Below are 15,649 nucleotides of genomic sequence, written 5' to 3'. Positions count from 1 at the left end.
AAGGTTGCAGTCACAACATAGTGTGCCCGTGTTCAGCAAGTAACTTATCCACTGAAAATTCTGTTAACCTGTGTTTCAGTTCCGAATTCGTTTAATATATTTTTCAAAGTTCTCCTTAAATTTCCAGTGGCATTTGCCACTCGTTCTTGTTGCTTTTTACGATAATTATTTACATTTTAATCGTTATTTTTTTTAATCTGTCGGCTTAGGTTACAAAATATGTATAAACATTGTAGAAAATTTCGAGTGACTGACTTCGTAAAGGATTCCCTCGTTGTTTATGGATGCCATCGTACTTTTGAAAGTTGGGGTCTTTTATTTTGATTAAAATAAACAGAACTATCACTGGCTACAGAAATACTTTCCCAAAGATTTCACCAACAATCAATCAATGTGCAATGTTTATCGCTGGATATAGCGATATAAAATACCCATAATTTGCTGATTTATTTGTAAATTTTATATTTATATATTTACAACGCAGTATGACTCGGCTACCCTTTACTGTATTACTTGGCTACGCAAATTTTCTCTCTTAACCGTGGATACCAACTATATATAATTCATGATATAAATAACATAAGTATTACCTATGTTTTTGAGTTAAAACATGTACAAAAGTGTTATTAAAGCACAGAAGGGTATTGAATTGCAAAAAATAATTATGTCTAACTCCTTTAAATGACTTATTTCTAAGAAATAAATCGAGCTAACTCCGAGGCCTAGCAAGAGGATGCCAAATTTTAAGCTTTTATGTATTAACACAATTCAAAAGACAAAATAAACATAGAAAAATTAAAAAACAAGTATCACCATTGTTCAATAATATCACACACGAAGTAAAATTGTAGTTCTTCTTCATATAGTAGTTATGATGCCATGCCCCGGGAATTTGAGCTACACATTTGCCCACAAAATGGCGCCAAATGAGGGAGTTAGCAAGTTTTACGCGAGTTAATTTCACATTCAAGGAGTTGTCAGATATTATTGAGGCTCAAAAAGTGACATTGTCGTGTGTTAAAGGCACTTGGTATGTTTTACGATTCTGTAGAGTTTTTCTCGCTCTATCTGATGATATCAAAACCTCATTTTCGGTAAAAATGGAGTTAGCAGCTCAGCACTCTTAGCCGACGATATGAAACGAAGTTATTCTTATAGTGAGGGGCTACAAATAGAAATTGTGATACGTGTGTGTTTGTATGCAGGTGAGCGCCCGCGCGCGCGCGCTGTACGCGCGGCACCTGGCGAGCGCCGCCACGCGCCAGCCGCGCGCGCCCGTGGCCCGCCTGCGCGCGCTGCTCGCGCGCCTGCAGCGCCTCGCCACGCAGCCCTCCAGTGCGTACCATCCCTTTTGCTTCTCTCAAATGCGTAGTAAACACATAACTTTGCCTTTTACGGAGCTATTGTTTATTGTCTTTTTCACATTATTTCTATAGCTAACTTGTCAATATTGATTGTCTTATGAAATTGACTGACAATTGAAGAAGCAATCCTTATTTTTATATAATATTTTATAGTACTACTGAAAATTGTGTTTTATTCATAATATTATTTCAGAGGATTGGCAACAGGATTTGAGCAAGTCCCTTGACCAACTCGCTGAACTTTTGTGCGGCGACGAGCACTTATCTGCATACGAATTACAGTCATCAGGTCTCGCGCCGGCCATGCTACAGGTCCTCTCACCGCAAGCAAATGGTAAATATTTGATCAATCAATTCTAATTGGAAAATTGTAAGAAAGATATATTCTAAATCTAATGAACCGAATGAATGGTTGATCGGCAAATAATAATACTGTCGGTAATTGAAAAAATGCGAAAATAATCAGAGTGGTCTGTTAGGTTTGTGAGTAATGTGCGTGTGTGTTGTGCAGATGTGCCCGGACAAGCAGCGGAACGCGAACGCCTGGTGCGCGAGTGGTTGTCGCAGGAGGAGGGGCGCGCCGGCGCCGTGCTCGTGTGCAAGCTGGTGGCCGTGCTCGAGAGCGTGGAGCGGCTGCCGGTGCTGGCGCCCGCCGCCGACGCGCCGCCGCCCGCCGCCGGCTCCTTACACCACCTCACTAAGAGGATTAGGTAAAGAGCATCTAGAATATAACCATCATAATATTTATATGTCTTGGTGACTCAATAAGTAATCTCCGAATAATGAGTAGGCAGCTGGTAACATGTTATTTTCTGCCCAAGCAAATTGATTTAGTACTAATCAAGTGAGGCCAGAAAATTACATCCTATAGGTTATTACATTTGGACCTAAGTTCTCATGATCCGTCACCTCACTTAGGCATGACATTGAATGTTGTATGTCTGTATTGTTGAAGTAATTAACGCAGCAAACATTTATGTCTGGCTTATAATATTATGTAGGTTGCGAGTGGAGCGTGCGAGCGATGACGCAACAGATGAGAACACCAATAACAGTAATAACTCCGGGCGGAATCTCAAGGTGGAAGCTTTGACGACGGTGCGTCAGCTCGAGAGGTTCCTCGCGAGGTCCGTCGCTCGACAGTGGTACGACATGGAGCGCTCCACGTTTAATTTCGTGCAAAAAATTAAGAACGAGGCACCTATCACGTTCACTTACGACGTGAGTTTTTATTTATTATATGTGGTAGCAACAAATAATTAAGCATAAAGTTGTAGATCTAAAGATAATTTGTGAGAGGGGTGCAAGTGGCTCGAGGCCTGATTTCCGGCCGGTACGCGGCCCGTACGCCGCGAGTCACGTAGACTTACGGTTGAAAGGGGGCCGCCATCTCGCCAACCCTCGGCACTCGATCGCCCTTTGCACCCCCGTATATTTATGTATGCAAATCTTTCAAAATATTTCTGAGTCTATAAAATGATACTCAATACGAAACAACAAACTAATAATAAATTGAAAAAGAATATAGTTTTTTAAACTCAATGAGCAATAATCCAATGTTTTTAAGGTAGACTATTAGTATGTAATACTTTCTAGTGGACCACTTTTTACGAATCGATTCTAATATGAAAATAGGTGGTAATGCAGTATATAGCCATCATATAACAGTTTTGGAAAACACTTGTGACTAATAAATCTTACGAAGCTTACCGTAATATTTCTAGTTGGTATATTTTGTGTACATTTATTGCAGCATGACTTCGACGAGAACGGCGTGCTATATTTCATCGGCAGTAACGCCGGCACGTGTGAGTGGGTGAACCCGGGCGCGCACGGGCTCGTGAGCGTGTGGTCCTCGGACGGCCGCCAGCTGCCCTACGGCCGCGCCGAGGACGCCCTGTCGCGCTCCCCCGAGCCGCTCAACGTGCACACCAACGACGACAGGCGCGCCTTCATAGCGCTCGACCTCGGACTCGAAATCATACCCATGGCGTATACGTTACGCCATGCACGAGGTTATGGCCGATCTGCGCTCAGAAACTGGCTGTTCCAAGTAAGATAATGTTCATATTATTATTATCATTATGGTCTTACTAGTCCCTGTTAGATTAGTAATATTGGTGAATTATAAATAAAAAGTGATTGTTCGTTAGATGTCGACTGACGGCGTGACTTGGAGCACGCTGGCGTCGCACACGGACGAGCAGGCGCTGCACGAGCCGGGCAGCACAGCTACATGGCGTTTGCGCGCCGATGTACCCTATAGATATCTGCGTATACAGCAGAACGGCAAGAATGCCAGCGGACAGAGTCACTATTTGTCGTTGTCAGGTCTCGAGTTGTACGGGAAGGTATGTAGGACTATTTTTTCTATTATTGTCAAGCTATTCATCATAATATAAAGTTGTAAGTAGGCTTATGCTTTTATCGGTAATAATTGAAATGGTATAGGTTGTGGGGGTATCAGAGACACCCCCGCGGCAGTGCGGAGCGACGGCCGGGGCGGCGGCGGGCGCAGGCGCGAGCGGCGGTGCGGCGCGCGGCCGGCGCTGGTCGCGGGGCGCGCGCGGGCTGTGCGCGGGCGCGCGCGTCGTGCGCGGCCCCGACTGGAAGTGGCGCGACCAGGACGGGCCACACCCGGCGCTCGGCACCGTCACCTCCGACCTGCATAATGGCTGGGTTGACGTTAGGTGCGATCGACGATCTTATTCATATTTATGCCCATTTTATTTTTTATTTATACCCATTAGTTTGGTTTCACCAAATGTTGCTGCAGGTGGGATCACGGCGGTCGTAATTCGTATCGAATGGGTGCAGAGGGCAAGTTCGATTTGAAAGTAGTAAGCGGTGCGGCGGGTGTGGGCGGCACAGGAGGCGTAACCGCCGTTGAAGGCGCGAAACACGGCCGCAAGAGTCACTCCACCCCCAGTCTGCCAGATGCAACTGCCATTGACCAGCAGGTAAAATAACTCTCATCGAATAGAATTTAGTACGTTTTAAGAATTTTTCGACCTTGTACTATTGAAACGTTACTTTTTTTATTATACATGTGGTGCAGGACGTCTGATTATCTATCTATCTATACTATTATATAAAGCTGAAGAGTTTGTTTGTTTGTTTGTTTGTTTGTTTGTTTGTTTGAACGCGCTAATCTCAGGAACTACCGGTCCAAACTGAAAAATTCTTTTTGCGTTGGATAGCCCTTTGTTCGTGGAGTGCTATAGGCTATATATCATCACGCTATACCCAATAGGAGCGGAGCAGTAATGGCCAATCTCAGGAAATACCGGTCCAAACTGAAAAATTCTTTTTGCGTTGGATAGCCATTTGTTCGTGGAGTGCTATAGGCTGTATATCATCACGCTATACCGAATAGGAGCGGAGCAGTAATGGCTAATCTCAGGAAATACCGGTCCAAACTGAAAAATTCTTTTTGCGTTGGATAGCCCTTTGTTCGTGGAGTACTATAGGCTATATATATATCATCACGCTATACCCATTAGGAGCAGAGCAGTAAAAGCTAATCTCAGGAACTACTTGTCCAAATTGAAAAAATATTTTTTGCGTTGGATAGCCCTTTGTTTGTGGAGTGGTCTTAGTTATATATCATCACGCTATGACCAATAGGAGCGGAGCAGTAATGAAACATGTTGCAAAAACGGGGACAATTTATTAGTTTTGAGAGCGTCCGTTGCGTGCGCTGCGTAAACGGTTAAAGTTATGCAACAATGATGTATGACGGGATTGTTCCTCTTAAAAAGTTCTAAAAAATATATTATAAAACAAAGTCCCCCGCTGCATCCGTCTGCCTAAACATGTTAAACTCAAAAACTATCCAACGTATTAAGATGAAATTTGGTATGGAGACAGTTTGAGACCCTGGGAAGAACATAGGCTCCCGGGAAACTACTACTTTTATAACGGAATACTTTAGCCTGAAAAACTTTATAACGCGGGTGGAGCCGCGGGCAAAAGCTAGTACTATTATATAAAGCTGAAGAGTTTGTTTGTTTGTTTGTTTGTTTGAACGCGCTAATCTCAGGAACTACCGGTCCAAACTGAAAAAATATTTTTGCGTTGGATAGCCCTTTGTTCGTGGAGTGCTATAGGCTATATATCATCACGCTATACCCAATAGGAGCGGAGCAGTAATGGCTAATCTCAGGAACTACCGGTCCAAACTGAAAAAATATTTTTGCGTTGGATAGCTCTTTGTTCGTGGAGTGCTATAGGCTATATATCATCACGCTATACCCAATAGGAGCGGAGCAGTAATGGCTAATCTCAGGAACTACTGGTCCAAACTGAAAAATTCTTTTGCGTTGGATAGCCCTTTGTTCGTGGAGTGCTATAGGCTATATATCATCACGCTATGACCAATAGGAGCGGAGCAGTAATGAAACATGTTGCAAAAACGGGGAAAAATTATTAGTTTTGAGAGCTTCCGTTACGTGCGCTGCGTAAACGGTTAAAGTTATGCAATAATGATGTATGACGGGATTGTTCCTCTTAAAAAGTTTTAAAAAATATATTATTAAACAAAGTCCCCCGCTGCATCTGTCTGCCTGAACGTGTTAAACTCAAAAACTACCCAACGTATTCAGATGAAATTTGGTATGGAGACAGTTTGAGACCCTGGGAAGAACATAGGCTCCCGGCAAACTACTATTTTTATAACGGAAAACTTTAGCCTGAAAAACTTTAAAACGCGGGAGGAGCCGCGGGCAAAAGCTAGTTACTTATAATAACATTGTGTAGGTGTCCGTGGCATCGACGGAACAAGCTTCTTCGGCAGATAATATTTCGAGCGAAGAGATGCCAAGCAACATGTCACGACCGAGAACCCACGCCACTGATCTCTCTGCTATAAACAATTCAACTCACCACATTAATTCAGGTATGGATAGCATTTCTTTCACAATCTATCAATGTATGTGGGGCATCGTGAATCACATATGACTGGTGGAGTGTTTTTTTTGTAGAAACTACAGTAACAAAAATATTTAGTAACGTTTTGTGTAACTGATTAATCTATACTATTATAAAAAGCGGAAGAGATTATTTGTTTGTTAGTTTCGACACGCTAATCTCAGGAACTACTAAATCGACTTTAATGTTTTTCATTAATAAGAAGTTACATTACTCATGAATGCTATAGACAACTTTTGTCCAGGGAGAATATTCATCCCGAAAAAACTTTTTCACGCGAGCGGAGCTACTAGTAAATTATAAGTGTTTACCTATCTATTATTTAGTACTAAACTCGAGATCATTGTAGAAGTTGAATAATTCCCCAATTTTACTCTTCGACAAGGAAAGCCCCATGTATATAAAAATGTGTGTATATATCGTCTGGAGCGATTGTACTTAAGTTTTAGGTAATCTTATTAGTTTAACACAGCGGGTGATCTTGTGAAGTTTAGTGCTTAGTGATTGGACCACCAGACGTCATTTGGATATAGATAATTAGTACTACCCTAGGCACGGCCCTAGAATATTATATAGAATTAATAAAATTTGGCTAGTGCACAAAAAAGAAAAAAAAATATTCTGAATTAATATTTAGTTATACATAATGATGTAATGCTATAAAAACATTATGATTGTATTTTTTTTTGTTAAAATATCGTTTTAATCTGCTTTATATATATCGCAGATCTGGCAACAATAGTAGAGTCATTGACTCTTGGTGCGGAGAGTAACAATTGTATGGCAGATCTGGGCAACACTTCATTCACCAACATGGAGATGGGCCCAACCAGTATAACAGACATCACCAAACCATACCCAGCCAAAGAACCAGCTCTGGAGACAAATGCACAGGAGGTGAGATAATTTACTATAAAGGATTTATTGTCTACTAGTTACACTCATCAATAGTTATAATATATTGCTCGCCTTAAACTTCTATAATTATGGGGGCTAGGATCGCAACAGAGAGCTTTTCCGTCCCCATAAAGAGTGGTGGATTGCGTGAGGGGAGGTGGCAATGCCAATTAATAAGGCACGGGAGGTTTTATCAATCATATATTAACACCAATTTCGATTATAATGATTCACTATCTTGATTGTTCCGGCGGACACTGTAGCGGCATACGTGCAGTAGTGCGGCGTGAGCGGTGCGGCATGCACGTCGCTCTCTCTCTCTCTCGCACTATTTTCATTGTGTTTTCCTGGTTGCTGGCTTCCTTTTTCTTGATTTATTCCTTTTCTTGTGTTGTTAACTCGAACTGAACTGTACTGGACCGAACTGCTGAATGACAAAATTGTAGCCACTTATATATGTCAAGGCTATCCCGTAGGGAGAGCCGCAAATAGAGCCTTTTCGAAGCCTCATTTTCACTTCCTAGTTTACACTATTTCACAAACAAAGCTCGGACCTCTTGAGTGCCCTACACGAATGTTACACCGTTTTATAGGCAATTTGAATCCCTATAAGAATACATAAAAACAATACGCCTATGTGCGATACGTAAAAAGTTAAATCCACAAAACTTACAAAAAATACCAATAATCGACGCACTAAAGCCCTAAAAACACTATTTTCTACAAAATTAGTTTACATATCATGTCCCCGTTTACGGTACGGGGTAGGTAAAAGCTTAAACTATGTCCGTATAAAGTCTCTACACTGTTACTTCAATATCTGTTGTGAGATCACTTTGTTACATAACACTAAAAAACAGTCACGCGCACGTGCGCGGGCGCATTGTGTATCCCTCTCTGGGTGTGTGGTTTCGCTCGACACACCTACTGCGCATGCGTGAGTGCGCTATCTCGTTCTTAATATGTGCGTCCTGCACAATAATGTTTATTAACTGTATGTAATGTAGCCTTCAGTCACTATATAATACATTTATGTAAAGATGGGTATATTTTTAAATATAATGTTTATATGAATATGTTTAACAACAGAATTTATTATAAACTACTTATTTGAGCGCAACGGGGGCTCTATTTAAAAATGACGTGTTTATTATAAATTTGTCTTACATTACTAATATTGTAAATTTTACTAATTCGTAAAGTAATATTGCATAATGTGACTAATAGTGACCAAAATTAACTAACAGTTTATATATCCTTTGGTACGGTAATTATGTAGAGTGGAGAATATTAGGGAGTGTGTTAAAAAGAGACCGATTAGCGAAATAGACATCCACTTCTATGTGAGGTGGGTACAAATACCCTGTAACAGTGGTGTTGCAGAAACGACTTTACTTTAAGTAAAGTGCGAATGTATAATACGACATAAATACGAAGCGTAGATAATAGTGTCGCGTTAGACGTGTGTCCATTTCGCTGGTCGGTCCCGGCGCGGTGCGCGGCGGTGCGCGGCGGTGCGCGGCGGTGCGCGAGGTCGCGTTGACGCGGCGCGTGTGCGCAGGAGAGCGGGGCGCGCCGCACGGAGGGCGACGCGGCGCGCAACAGCGCCAACGCGCTCTTGTCCAGCGACTTGCTCATTCTACCGGCTTCTCTGCTGCATACCTTGCAGACTAATGCCAATCGACTACATATACAGGTATCAGGTGTCAGGTTATGCTATTAGTTTAATAACTCACCTGTAATTTTGCCTGCAGTGTTATTGTTATCGAGCTAAAAGTAATACATAATATATCAGTAAGTTGAGGAAATATTTTTAATTACTGTATTTCGTTATGGTTGTTCAAATATGTTAGTTATTCTCATAACAATGGTCTATCGTGAAAAAGTATTTCATATCATTTTAACTTATTTCTGTTTGTCTACCCATATTGAATACGAGTTGATACGTAGAAGAAGCAAATGCCTAAAAATGTTTTTTTTTTTATGTGACATAAATTTTAACCAAGAGAATTTATACAATATACAGAGTGTCCCAGAAAGTAGTGTCAAGCGGAGGTCCAGAGGTAGAGCACCCCTTGGGGTATCCGAATCACCACCATGTATGTTCCGCGATTTTTCATAGTTTTCGAGTTATGAATATTATTCTAAATAACCTTAGGAATGATGAGGCGTCACAAAAAATAATTGTAATCTGATTGCAAATTTTAAAAATTTTCTACCTTGCTGTTTTAAGGCTGATTTTAGCCAAAATAGCCCCCATGAAGGACTATATTTTTTTAATGAATATGTAAGTTGAGAGTCTGGAGAAGTTTTTGACCTACCTTAGAACCACAAAGTCACCTGTTTAGTTTTTTAATTTAAAGTGGAAAATTGAGGTCATAATTCATAGAACGTAAGTTTTTCACTTTACACCAACATTTTCATAATTTTTATTAAAGTTACGAAGCTGATTGTTTTAAGCATAAAGGTACAACTAATGAAAATTTTGTTGCAATAAAAAAATCTGGACTAAGTCTTCTACTTTTTTAAAAAGAAAACATTTAATCATTCAAATCGAAAATTCTCAAATATCAGAAAAATATTCATAACTCGAAAACTATAAAAAATCGTGGAACATACATGGGGGTGATTCGGATACCTCAAGGGGTGCTCTACCTCTGGACCGCCGCTTGACACTACTTTCTGGAACACCCCGTATATTTGAATAGAATTCTTAATCACAAGCTTATTGATATTAATTTTAAAGACCTCCGTTTTCGAAATTTTTGTAATTTTGTTTTACTTAAAAATTACACTAAAATTTACTTTTTCGAAATTAAATGTTCTTAAAAATATAAAATTGACGAAAAATTTTGTCTAAGAATCGAATGTTTTTTTTTGCCCTGTATATCCGGGAACGATAATAACTGACAGCTACTTATATATATAATAAAAAAACTCTTCAAGAATACTTTTTCAAAGTCAATATTTTTAGACCAGTGTAATTCATATGGCATATAAATTATCATTGTTTGTGCAGTGTGAAGACAACGATAGCGGCGAAGGTCAATACGGCGACCACAAGAAGGACGGTCAGTCTGGCGGTGGCACAGGCACGATGAGTGCCAGTGAGCCAGATTTAACTCAACAGGTAACATTACGATATGTTATTACTTAGTTCTCGAAGGCCGCATGAAAAACCTTGTTACTAGCTACCACAATGTAAAGCATACAAACTTCATAATTAAAGCTTTTGTATTATTTGAAAACACAATTCTGGCTCTGTGTTTATGTAACGAATATTTAATCACGATTGTTGTGAAATGAAAGTCGAATAATGCTTTTCTTTGGGACAGGGTGCAGCACGTTTGTTAGAGTCCTTGGGAGTGGGCCGAGGTGTTACGGCCGGACGTGGCAACAATCAACAGCGAGCGAATCGAGCAAATCATTCGACAAGTCTTTTCCCGAGGTAATATAGCTATGTCATGAACAGATTTAAGGCAGTTGGTGCTCTTTTACAGGAATGTAAGAAGTGACAAACGCTTCTTACATCTATTATTACCTCGTTCTAAATTTCTCATAAGTTTCACTACATATACTCCTACAATTATTTTTAAGTATTAATTACATAGATATATAAAATATGTTATTGAAGTGCAAATTCTGTATAGTCTCAATTAATTTTTAATATTAAATTCAAACTAGTCTGTGCAGGTACAATCAAGTCAATATAATATTTTAGTTCAATTTAAATTTCTTTAACTACCTATAATGTTTATATCTAAATATTTCATAACATTATGAAACACTATTTTGCTTTAGTTGTAGAATTTAAAAAAAAAATTGTAACACAAATCACCTTTTCATGTTTTTTATATCAGATTTTATCTTGATTTAGTAAAAAGTAAATTATAGTTATTTTATATAAATGCCGGAGAATTTTTCTCGCTATAGTTGCAAGGAATATTTTTGATAATAGCATACCGAAACAATAAATAAAAAAAATAACAAACTATGGAGCTTGACTGAGCTAAAGATAGAACGAGTGCAGCTGGAAGTTAATATTGCGTTCCGCGCATCGGAATATACCGTGTACTGGTGTGCAGCCTGGTGCGCCTCGCGCTGTCCAGCAACTTCCCCGGCGGCCTGCTGTCCGCCGCGCAGAGCTACCCCTCGCTCGCGCCCAACGCACAGAACGCTCTCACGCTCTCTCTCACCTCCACCTCCAGCGAGAGCGAGCAGGTACCAGTACATCCACTACATCATTCTATTACATTTTACAAGAATGTGTGAAGGCAGACATCTTAAAAGGATGCTAGTAACGAGTGGTTCAAGTACATAAATTTGGTGAAATTTAATGTGCCTTTATTTCATGTTCCATTATTAGCATGCGTTGATCTGCCGGCCTAGCATGCGCATCACGAGATATCTCGAGAACGAGAGTAGACAAATTGTCGATGTCGATTAATATCTCGTTTTCTCTAACATGCGCACCACGATCGACAAATTCCTCGTTGAAGACATAAGTTTACTCGTGAAGACAAACCGATGTTGCCCATTGAAATATATATTCTAAACATTTTATTTTCTAATATAGCTACAATGGTTTTAGTTCATTCAATTTTTATAGATCTATGATCCAATTAGGTTTTTTTTGACTTTTTATGTGACAGTTTATGTCATAACAAAGAGCATAATGTAAATAAAAAACGTAAATACGTAAACAAATTCAAAATTAATAATAATATTGTACAATATAATAAGGATTCTAACACAAAATAACAGCTTGGCCCTATTTTGGAGTACGAAGTAACAAGACACAAATCAAATAAAATCTAATAAGACAATTATTTGTACGAGTATATGGTGCCCAAGCCGGACTTTACCTCGGGTGACTACGCCCCGCCGTGAGAACGATGTACCATAATGGCTAATGGAATCAGTAGTCCAATCGGGAAAGAGATGGCTGTGGCTTTGGGCCTCACAAAATACCCAATTGATGTAAGTATAGTGAAACAATAACCTTATTAGCAAAACACCAATGTTGTAAGTTGAACTTTGCAGCCACAAAGCTCAAGTTTGTTCTTATTCGATGGTAATTGATGTTTTTTAGTATTAGTGTTTATTAAAATATGAAGTAAGTATATATTTCCTTTTTGTTTTAGTTCCGTGAATCAAGACCCTCTACATTCATTGGAATGTCCCCAGCCCAGCAGTCAACACCATGTTGAAGAGCTTACCAAATACTACTCCCAAAGTTTTTTAGTTGCTCGGTTTGAACTTAATACCTTAATGAAAATATGTATTTTTATAACCAGTTTTTTTTAAGAAAAACTACATTTTTTAAATACTTAATATCATGTATATATATTTTGTTAGGTATCTTTATTTATACACTAGATAAAACATCTGTATGTTAGGAAATTTGGTTCTGTTCTGTTGTGTTCTTGTTCTGTTGGTTTAGGAAATTAATAATATAAGTAAACTGCAGCAATTACTTGAGAGTGCAATTTCTGTTTCTTGTAAGTGTTCATAGTATTTCATTACAGTAATTGTAGGAAATTTGTTGTATAACAAGTTCTTATGAAATATTCTATTGTTGCCTAAATTTGTGTAGAAGATTTTGTTGTAATAATGAAAACTATCTTGATATTTAAAATGTGAATATAATAAAATATACATTATTTACATAGGAAAATGTCTATTTATTATAATTGAGGTCATCCTGCTTGTGAGACACTTGCAGGTACTGATAACTGTACAGGTTCTTCTCACATATGATGGTCATTTATAATAGTTTCCTCCATTGGAACACTGTAACATAAAATACTGCATTACCTACAGTTACTTAACAATAGTAATATAATGTGAAGTTGTACCAGTGGTAAAATAATATTGTCAAACAACAATTTGAAACAGTGTATAACCATATATCCATTATTGTTAAGTCCATCAGTATACAATCAGTGTAAATGAAGTTTTTAATAAAGAAATAAAGCAAGATATTGTTTGTTTATATTGTTAAGTTGCATAGTAATAGTATCTTCTCCGATACCTGGCATTCACATTAAGAGTTTTGCTGTTTCAATCCATAATGTGACATTTTTTTGGTAACATATATTTAGGTACTAGTTTTGCAAAACATAATGGTAAACCAAGTTACTCATTTGTATTTGTAGTATTAAAATAAACAAAATTAAAACTGCAATTAATCTGATTAAATAGCTCTTATTACCTCATTAGTTGGCACACTAATTTCATTTTTATGAAAGGTAACACGCTATGTATTAATTGTGAAGATATTTCTCAAAGTCCATTTATTTTTTATTTCTATTAACTCTAATAATTAATAAATAGTACATTACCAGTTGAACCTTGGTGTCGCAAGCATCCTTCCTCATTTTTTGATATTGTGCACTTTGTGGCTCATTAGGAGGTAACATTTTTATATGGGTACAATCTAAGAGCCCTAACCTTAATACCTTGCACGTAAAATTCATGAGTCTCACCTAAAAAAAATAAAAATGATTCCATTATCTATAAATCAAAATACTTCAATTGATATTAAACTCAGCTACTTATGTAATTAAGTATGTAATAAATATATTCAATTACCTTTAAACGGATGGCTATGTCTTTGGCTTGAGACTCCAAATCGGGAGCAAACTTTTCTTTAATATACAATGCCATTCGTTTTGTAGCAAAGGGATATCATAAATCAATTAAGTATAATATGTCTTCTTTCCACTTTACACGCCTCTCGTTTGTCGTATATCGATATTATTTTACTATAGTAAGATACCACCATCGCGTTTTAACGAATAAATTAAATTGATAATTTTCTCGGTTTATCTCTTCGTACAATATCAAAGAAGACAAATATCTCGTTTACATGTGTCAAAAAACGATAAAATTATTTGCTCATGTTAGGGTTTGTAGACAAAAATACCACAGATTAATAAAACATTAATTTTTCTCTACTTTTCTCGTGACAAGTCGAGAAAATGAGCGCGCATGTTAGTGTCGGTAGACATATATAGGTAGAGATAAACGACAAAATCACGAGAAAAAGTGTCCACAAAATTTTGTCGTCGTGCGCATGCTAGGCCGGCAGGCTTGTTTTTTCGAAGTTGCAGGTATGTGAGATCTGTATTATGTAATTCTTCAGGTGTCGTTGGAAGATTTCCTGGAGTCATGTCGCGCGCCGGCGCTGCTGACCGAATTAGAGGACGACGATGAAGGCGATGACGCACTCGATAGCGACAAAGAGAACGAGTCAACGTACCAGGAGGTAGTGAGTAAACTTTTGGTGATTATTGTTTTTTGTTTTTAAGTAGTATTAGTATAGTTATATTTGCTAACATTAAATATTATATATAAAGTTCTAACAGGGCCTAAGTCATTTTTAATATTTGAGATTTAAAAATGATTAACAAGTAACAATACTAGCGTGGGTTTTGTTATTTTACGTGTTTCGATATTTGCAGTTTTGTTTGTTACTTTCAAACACAACTTTTTTGACTACTTACCTTTTAGATAGCTATTAACATTTATCACCACTGTTTATGTACTCAAAAAAATAAAAACAATAAAAAAATTATTTACGCATTGTTACAACTTCAATGACATTAAGGATTAAACATATAAGTTGACATCTATATTCCCGATAGAATAGCCACCACTGTCATTAGTAAAGTTACGGTTTGCACATTCCCAAGTGATTACCGACCAATAAAAGTAATTGTATTTTGCAACAATTTGCATTGGACAAATGGCATTTACTTGAAGATTTGTTTTTAGACATAAACTTTAAATCTAATGGGATTTAAAGAAGGGCATACACTAATAACTAATCACTGTGTTTTACATACCCATACCCTAAGATTTGTGGGTATTGCGACGATATTATATTAAAGGTGCGGAGATTTGTGTATTGTGCCTTGCACAGTATTACATAATATAAGCAATATTGCTATATCACGATTTTTCTTGAAACAGCAATCATGTTTGCGCAGTCAGTAATAAGTGTTGCAGCTTAAATTAGCTATAGCAGGGCTATGTTATTCAAGCTTATATGCTTTTGTACATAATGTCACTAGGCAGCAGATTATTCCAGGTTTTTGTTAATTAATTTGTTTGTATTAGGAAATTATTTTGCTCTTGCTCTCACATATTTTGTGCTATGTGTTCCATAATATTGCTAATAATGATCATAATTTAGCTAAATATCAAATGAACAACAACAAATACCTCAATTTAAGGAATTATTTTTGTAAATTTATATGCATACATGCTTAAAAATTGAGAGAACCAAGTAATTTGTTTATTATGAGCTGCTCAGCAGTTTTGATAACTTTCAGTCATGTTAGTAAAACTGAATAAAGTACTAACTTGTCAATCATGAGCTACACAGGAGTTTTCGAAACTGCCAATGATGTTGATAAAATTTTATAAAGTACCAACTTGTCAATGAGTCCTAC

The 15,649-nt window shown here is 37.8% G+C and overlaps 1 protein-coding gene across 4 annotated transcripts in view; it reads left to right on the top strand.

Moving 5' to 3' along the window:
* Positions 1 to 15,649, top strand: part of LOC115448072 (E3 ubiquitin-protein ligase Ufd4) — a 47,479-nt gene that overhangs the window by 22,883 nt on the left and 8,947 nt on the right. The window contains exons 19-33 of one of the 4 annotated variants that reach the window (XM_037442326.1): positions 1,206 to 1,335; positions 1,558 to 1,698; positions 1,876 to 2,074; positions 2,366 to 2,585; positions 3,118 to 3,417; positions 3,518 to 3,715; positions 3,816 to 4,054; positions 4,141 to 4,324; positions 6,123 to 6,261; positions 7,021 to 7,190; positions 8,752 to 8,886; positions 10,210 to 10,320; positions 10,526 to 10,638; positions 11,276 to 11,411; positions 14,338 to 14,460. In XM_037442326.1, the coding sequence (XP_037298223.1) occupies positions 1,206 to 1,335; positions 1,558 to 1,698; positions 1,876 to 2,074; positions 2,366 to 2,585; positions 3,118 to 3,417; positions 3,518 to 3,715; positions 3,816 to 4,054; positions 4,141 to 4,324; positions 6,123 to 6,261; positions 7,021 to 7,190; positions 8,752 to 8,886; positions 10,210 to 10,320; positions 10,526 to 10,638; positions 11,276 to 11,411; positions 14,338 to 14,460 (2,538 nt within the window). Of the gene's footprint in view, positions 1 to 1,205; positions 1,336 to 1,557; positions 1,699 to 1,875; positions 2,075 to 2,365; positions 2,586 to 3,117; positions 3,418 to 3,517; positions 3,716 to 3,815; positions 4,055 to 4,140; positions 4,325 to 6,122; positions 6,262 to 7,020; positions 7,191 to 8,751; positions 8,887 to 10,209; positions 10,321 to 10,525; positions 10,639 to 11,275; positions 11,412 to 14,337; positions 14,479 to 15,649 lie in introns of all 4 variants that reach the window. The other 3 variants (XM_037442325.1, XM_037442324.1, XM_037442327.1) reach the window with 3 other exon arrangements.

Source organism: Manduca sexta, chromosome 24 (genome assembly GCF_014839805.1).
Source record: "Manduca sexta isolate Smith_Timp_Sample1 chromosome 24, JHU_Msex_v1.0, whole genome shotgun sequence".
Classification (NCBI taxonomy): domain Eukaryota; kingdom Metazoa; phylum Arthropoda; class Insecta; order Lepidoptera; family Sphingidae; genus Manduca; species Manduca sexta.
Note: the sequence above shows the minus strand (reverse complement) of the source record. Positions and strands in the feature narration are given on the sequence as shown.